Source organism: Terrapene carolina, unplaced genomic scaffold, assembly GCF_002925995.2.
Source record: "Terrapene carolina triunguis isolate 2854851 unplaced genomic scaffold, T_m_triunguis-2.0 Scaffold833, whole genome shotgun sequence".
In the NCBI taxonomy this organism is placed as follows: domain Eukaryota; kingdom Metazoa; phylum Chordata; order Testudines; family Emydidae; genus Terrapene; species Terrapene triunguis.
In genome coordinates this window covers 2259941-2267222 of record NW_020665184.1, presented here as the reverse complement: position 1 = coordinate 2267222, position 7282 = coordinate 2259941, and the positions used below count along the sequence as shown (strand labels likewise).

Here is a 7282-nt window from a genome sequence, read left to right as displayed (position 1 = left end):
CCACTCCCCTCCCAGAGCTGGGTAGAGAACCCAGGAGTCCTGGCTCCCAGCCCCTGCTCTAACCACTAGCCCCCCACTTACCTCCCAGAGCTGGGTAGAGAACCCAGGAGTCCTGGCTCTCAGCCCGCCCTCCTGCTCTAAGCACTAGCCCCCACTCCCCTGCCTAAGCTCCGCGGGTTCGCTGCTCAGAAAGGCGGCAGCCGCAGGACAAGAGGCAGCGCGGGAGAGGGGCCTGGAGACAGCTGTGGAGGAGGAGACCGTGCCGTCCGCCTCCCTGCACGGGCCCCTCGCTGAGCCCCCGCGGGACCCCAGGGTCCCGGAGCCGAATGGAGAAGGGACGACGGGGAACAAGGGCAGCTGTGGGGAACTGCGTGGCTGGCTCCCCGCCCAGGTGGAGGGGGTCCACCAGCCCCCCCGTGCCTCGCCACGGCCCCATGTCTAGCAGGGGCCACGAGCCGGCTCCAGCCGTGACTCCCAGCCCTCGGCGGCGCCAGCTCGGGCAGGCGGGCGCTGCCTTTCCACACCGAGGTGGCAGGTTCGATGCCTGCTGCCGCCCCCACATCCCCCCCCCCCGAACCCAGAGTGGTGGGCGGGGCCTCCAAGCAGGCAGGCGAGATGGGCATGGGAAGGGCGGGACCAAGGGGGTGGAGTCCTGGGACATTCCCATGATGCTTAGGGAAGAGCCAATGGCAGGAACCGGCGCTAACGTTCCCCAAGGTGGCTCTGTCCCCCTCTAGTGGCCGGACCCAGGCGGTGCCAGGGGTGAAGGGGGGCAGGGCGCTGGGGTACTCACCAACTGCTGGGACCCGCTGCGCTTCTTGGAGAGCTGGGGGGACCCGCCGTGCTCCCGCGACACCTGCTTCCGCACCTCGGCGGCCACCGTCCTGCAAGAGACACGGGTCAGGGGCCAGAGCACATGCAGAACAGAACCCAGGAGTCCTTCCTGTCCCCCAGGCCTCTGGTCTAACCACTAGGTCACACTCCCGCTCAGAACAGAACCCAGGAGTCCAGGCTCCCAGCCCCCCTCTGTGCCCGGCTGCAGATTAGCTCAGACACACGCAGCTGAGCCGGAGGAACGCACTCCCAGCCCCACGCCAGCAGCTGCTGCCCCCAGCCCCTCCCACCCCACCCCCCATCACAGCCTCAGCTGGGCCCCCGGCAGGCTCTGAGCTCCCCTCCACGGATCACCCCAAGGCCTGTGGGTGGCGCCGGCGAGCCTGGGGGAGCCTCCTTGCTGCACCGCAGCGTTTGGGTTTTAATTCCCCTTCTCTCAGTGATGCGCACTGAGGACGCCAGGGCTCTGCCACTGACTCCTTGTGTGACCTTGGGTAAGTCACTGTGCTGCCCCGGGCCTCAGTTTCCCCACCCGCAACATGCAGACAATGATCCTTCCATTTTTCTCTCACTGGGTTAGGGACTGTCCCTTGCTTGGTCTGTGCAGCTCCTGGCACGACGGGTCCCTGATCTCGGCCGGGGGCTGGGCAGCGCCCGACACGACGGGGCCCTGATCTCGGCCGGGGGCTGGGCAGCGCCCGGCATGATGGGGGCCCCCGATATCGGTGAGGGTTCTTACGCGCTACCGTAATACACCTACTACTAGTAAGGGAGCTGGCAGGAAACAGTGGGCTTGGGTTTAGTAGATTTGCCAGCTCTCTCCAAAGGTGGTCACCATCACCCCCATTTCAGAGATGGAGAAACTGAGGCACAGAGCGGGTAAGGGGCTTGCCCCAGGGCACCCAGTGGGCCTAGAACCCAGGAGTTCTGCGTCCCTGGCACAAGTGTTCTGGAAGCAGGGACCCTCTTCCGCACTGGCTTTAGCCCCCCGTCCCGGGAGTGGGGCCCCCGGATTCCTTCCAGCTCAGGGCTGTGCCTCCTAGAAGCCGACATGTGCCCCGGAGTCAGCCCAGCTGGGGTGAGGTCAGCCCTGGCCCCTGCTCAAGTTCCCGGGGGGGCACGCCATGATGAGCAGACGTCCCCCCCCTTGCAGACAGGCACTGCTGGGCACATGTGAAAGGAGACGGGCGGGCCCTGCCCGGCTCCCCGTGTTGCCAGGCGGCCCCGCACCCGGAGATCTCCCCGCGGCGACGCAGACACAGCTGCAAGTGGCACCTGCCTGCAGGGAGAGCAGGCGTGAGCCGGGCCAGGAAATCCCGGGGGGGCGGCAGTGGGGGGCGGGGGCTGCTGTCGTCTCTCAGCTCCCTACTTCAAACGACTTTATCTGCTTAACGTCACTTAACCCCTGCCAGGCCTGTACCAGAGCGAGGGGGAAAGGGGGGAGCCAGGACTCCTGAGTCTCTCCCGACTCTGGCAGGGGAGTGGGGTCTAGGGTTTAGAGCAGGGGGCTAGGGGTCAGGACTCCTGGGTTCTCTCCCGGCTCTGCGAGGGGAGCAGGGTCTAGGGGTTAGATTTCAACTTTTCAGTGGGAAAAGAAAATATCAGTCAAACCAGCAACTTTCAGCCCCAACCTTCCCCCTCTGAAATGGGGCCGTGGCCCCCTTGAGGTGGAGCTAAGAATGGAACCCAGGTGTCCGGGGCCCTGCCCAGCGCCTTCCCCGCACACCAGGCCTGAGTCAGCTCCGAAGGGCTCCGCACTGCTCCGACACCCGGAGGCCCCCGCCGAGGCGAGCGCAGAGCTCGCTGAGCGAGCGACAGGCTCTGGGGGGAGCTCCCTGCCCCGCCAGAGGGGAGAGGCCCCCGATGAGCCCAGCGTCTCCAGGCCAGCAGTTCAGAGCGGGTACAAGCGGTTCCCCGGGGGCCCAGTTCTCCCAGCAAACGGAACAGCACAGGCCAGCTGGCGCCAGCCGCCCGGGTTCCTCTCGTGCCCTCCACCCTCGCTCCGGCCGGGGACTCAGCCCAGGGCCCCAGCTGGGCACCCCTCTGGCTGGGGCTGGCAGTGCCAGGCGGTGTCACCCACGCGACTGCACGCTACCGCCAGCTTGGCAGCTGCCGGCCCGGCCTCCCCGGCTCAGCCCAGCTTCCCGGGGAGCCAGATGTTTTTCCAGCCGGCTCCTCGGCCAGGCTCCCACGCTCCAGCAGTGGGGCGGGTTCCGGGCGGGGGAGGGAGGAAGGAAGAGCAGTCGTTGGGGTGGCCGGCTAGTCCAGTGCCCCAAGCTAGCCCAGCAGGGACCCCAGCGTCCCGGGACTGCAGGGCACACAATCACGCTAGGGGCTTGCGGCTCAGAGCCCGGTGCAGACAAGGCCTGAGGGTCACAGCCCCCCACCCACCGCCCTGGGAAAGCCGACCGGACCCCGGGACAATAAAGCCAGCGACAAACCACCCGAGTTTTTAACCGCGGGAGTCCTGCAGGCAGGTGTGCCGGGCCCAGCGCCCCCGTCCCACGCCCAGGGGCCGCTAACGCCCGGGCCCAGTGGGGGGCTCGGCCCCTAAGGAAAGTGGCGCCCCCCAGCTGCAGGGGAGAGACAGCAATGACCAGAGCCGGGATTTGGTCAGGACTCCAGGGTCCCTCCCCATCGCTCCCGCGTGCCAGGGCCCCGGGATTACAGCACATGCAAAGGGTGGTACCCCCTAGCACCAAGCTGGGGCATTGGGCCCCAAAGGGAGAGAGAGCGCCCCCTCCAGCACAGGCGAGAAGCAGCAGCCTGGGGAACAAATATTTCCCGCCGGGCCGGAGTCTAGCAGCCAAAGACCAGCTGCTCCCCGGGGTCCCCTCGGGCCCTGGAGGCCATGAGGCCAGGCGAGTGGTCCGGCCACGGCCAGCCTTCCTGCCCCCTCCCCTCCTCCGGGCCAGGCCCAGCTGCCCCTACCAGGGGCAAAGGGCAGGGGAAGCGGGGCGGGGCCGTGACTGGGGAGGATGCAGAGGCCGTAAATAAGCTGCAATCGGCCCAGCCCTGCGGGGGGGAGGGGGATCCGTCCGGCTCCGAGGTGCTGGGATCCAGCCAGGAAGCCTGGCAGCGACGGCAGCGCAGGAAGATGCTTTGTGGGAGAATCCGGGCACTGGCTGCGGGGGAGGGGGAACCCGGCCGCCTGCAGCCCCACAACAACACCGGGCCCCCTTTAGCTGAAGGCCTCAGGCCCCAAGTAACTCAACGGGAGCTCGGCGCCTAGATCCCTGCCTTGGCTCTTATCCAGCATGGGCCAGGGGAGATCATTCACCCCCCCTTACAGACGGGGAAACCGAGGCAAAGAGGGACGCCTCGCCCAAGGTCACCAGGATCGGTTTGCCAGATTGTGAGCTCCTTTGGGTCACAGCTAGGGACTCCGTCCGCCCCACAGCCTGGGAGTGAGGGGCGAATGGGAGGAGCGTTCCTGGGACTAGCTCCGAGACAGGCTTCAGCCGCAGGCTGAACAATGGTTTATTGATGGGGACTGTGATAGCACCTTGGAGCCCTGCGATCGCTGTCCGGGGGGGGGGGAGGGGGGGAGGGCTCCCCTCCTGTGCCGGGTGCTGTCCTGGGCTGGGGGGGCTCCCCCGCTGTCCCTGCCGGAAGGGGCTCACAGTCTGACTAGACAAAGGGGTGGGGGGAGGAATTTTATGCCCATTTTTGCAGCTGGGGGAACCAAGGCCGAGAGAGTGGAGGGGAAGGATGGTGCAGTGGTTGGAGCGCTGGCCTGGGACCTGTGAGGCGCCCAGATGGCACAGGGATGGGGGCAGACAAGTACTTGAGACAGGTAAATGAAGAGACTTGCCCAAGGGAGTCTGGAGCCCGGGCAGGTCCCAGACCCGTCTCTTACCCCTCAAGCTAACCCCACGGGACGTGTCTGCCCGCTGCCCCCCCCTCGGAAACCAGGGGCACGCGCAGCCGCACGCCCTGCTGCCCGGCCCAGCCCAGCCCGCCGCGCACACATCCGCCACCGGGAGCCTGGCGAAGGAAAGAGGAAGCCGAAAGCAGCCACAGAGGCTGGGGAGGGAGAGCCCAGGGCACTGCTGAATTATTCACACACCTGTTCCCTGCTTGCTGCCAGCTCATGAGATGACCCCAAGGCCCCGGCATTGTCCATTTCTCACACACACACACACAGATCCTGCTCTTACTCCTTTGGTTATTGCCGGGCGCTGAGCTGTGTTGGGGGGGAGGGCGTTGGGGGGGAAAAGACGCGACACAAATCCAAGACTCCGGCCACAGAACAAAACCGACACAGTCCAACGTCCACGAACTGCTATTTAAATATGAATGGGGGCACGGGCAGACCCAGCGCCTCGCCTTCCACCTACGAGACACCGGCGCTTTGCCAGAGCATCAGCCCCACACTTTGCAAACTACACCCCCCCGCCCCCCAAGCAGGAAGGCAACAAAGCCCAGCGATTAAAAACTGCAGGGCCAGCTCTGATCCTCACGGGAAGAGCCAGGAAATGGGCCAGAATTTCCTTCCGCGGGATGAAACAATGCACCCAGAGTGGGGCCGGCTGAAGGCCGGGAGGGGAGGCGGCACCAGTGACCGTTGCCTAGGGCAGGTCTTGCCTGGACCCAGAGGGTGGTGGCGCGTTAGGCACACCCCGGTTAAGATCCTGGGGTATACAGGGCACTTATGTCACCGCGTTACCTGGCCCAAGTAAACTCTAGTGGGGAACCGAGGGCCGGTCCACGCTTCCCAGCGATCAGCTCAGGCTGTCCGCACCAGGTTCCTCGGAGGGGTCAGCCAGCGCCCGCTACAGGCACCCTCCCAAAGCAGCGTCTACACAAGGCTGCAGCTGTGCCAAGGTTTTGTGGCGGAGGCGAGCACCAGCGAACGCTGGGCTGGTAAAACCCACCTCACCCCAGGGCACCCTCCGGAAATACCCCGTGTCTCCCGTGCCACAGGCAGCCTGGTGTCTCGGGCGCCGACCCGGCCCCGGGCAGCTCTAGCATTTCACGACGGGACACGCCTGGCACAAGCACGTGCAAGAAGTCACCGATGCGCCTTACAAGGGGAGAGGGGGGATTCCTGGCTGCCCCCTCCCCCCGCCATCTTCTGGGGCTGGGGCTCCGCTCATTCCAGTTCTCAGCCCCATCGGCGCCCAATCCCACATCTTTGGAAAGAGGCGAGTGTGGGTGACTGGCAAAGGCAGGAGGGGTGGTCGGCTCACGCTTCCATCGGTGGAGAAGGAGAGGGGAGATGCCAGCTGGGACCCCACAGCACATGGGGTCCCTCCCACGGACCCACCCCACCAAGGCCGTGCTAGGAAGCTGTTCAGGATTCTATCCCCCTCCCGCAGTGCACACCCTGGGGACCCCCCCACACCCATTCAGCCTACGCCGAGCAGGAGGGGGCCCTGCTGGGAGGTGGAAGCAGGTTTTGGGGAGGACCAGGCTATTGGTTGTCAGGGGGGATGGGGACATGGCACCCCCAGTGCATAGGGAGCTGCAGAGCTCAGGGATGCCCCACAGGGGAGGGATTGGGGGGAGATCAGGGCTGGGAGTGGGGGCACCATGGGGTTAGAGGGGCTCATGGGAGGCAGAGAGAGATGCACGGGGATGGGTGGAGGTGCACAGACTGGGGTGCCCATGGAGTAGGTACAGGGTACCATAGGGGGCAATAGGGGGGTTCTGCTGGGGCTGTGGGTTGGGGACTGGGTACCCTGAGGCTGGGGGACTGGGTGCCCTGAGGGGGCAGTGAGTGCCTTGGGTGCCCTCAGTGGGTGGGTGCTGGGTACCCTTGGGGGTGCTGGGTGCCCTGGGTGCTGGACGCTGGGTGGGTGCCCTGGGCCATGAGGGCTGGGTGCCCCAGGGAGGCTAGCTGGGGCATGGGCACTGGGTGCCCTTGGGGGGGACTGGGTGCCGGGTGGGGGAGGTTGGGTGCTGGGCGCCCTCAGGGGGGGCTGTCTGGGGGGGGCACTCAGTGCCCAGGGTGATGGGTGCCTTGGGGGGTGCCCGGCACTGGGTGCCCTGGGTAGTGGGTGGGTGCTGGGTGCCCGGGGGGGCTAGCTGTGGGGGGGGTGGCCTGGGCAGGGGGGCGGGGGGGGCAGGGGGGGGGCGGGTGGGGGGCCCGGGGGGGGGCTCTGGGTCTCTCACCGGTTGATGCGCTGGGCGAAGGCCCGTCGCTCCGGGGCCGCCATGTGGCTCCGTCCCGCCGCCGCCGCCGGCTCCGCTCCGCGCTGGGCGCCCCGGGCCGGGCCGGGCTGGGCTGGGCAGGCGGGGCCGAGCCGGGGGCGGCACCTTCCGGGTCCGGCCGCCGGCACTGCGCCGCCCCCTGCCGGCCGGAGCCCTACAGGGGCAGCGTCCCCTATAGAGACCCTATAGCGAGACCCTTATAGACCCCCTATAGCCAGAGACCCGCTACAGAGACCCTTCCCCTCTACATATTAAGAGAGAGCCCTGTACAGACACCGCCCTTATACAAGAA

The 7282-nt window shown here is 66.9% G+C and overlaps 1 protein-coding gene across 1 annotated transcript in view; it reads right to left on the bottom strand.

The window, feature by feature from the left end:
* The window catches only part of DOCK6 (dedicator of cytokinesis 6), a 46917-nt gene extending 39871 nt beyond the window's left edge, over nucleotides 1-7046 (bottom strand). The window contains exons 1-2 of the mRNA XM_026660560.2: nucleotides 6952-7046; nucleotides 794-884 (exon numbers count right to left, since the gene is read on the bottom strand). Coding sequence (XP_026516345.2) covers nucleotides 794-884; nucleotides 6952-6995 — 135 coding nt within the window. The 5' untranslated portion in view covers nucleotides 6996-7046. The remainder of the gene's footprint in view (nucleotides 1-793; nucleotides 885-6951) is intronic.
* Between the last annotated feature and the right edge of the window lie 236 nt (nucleotides 7047-7282).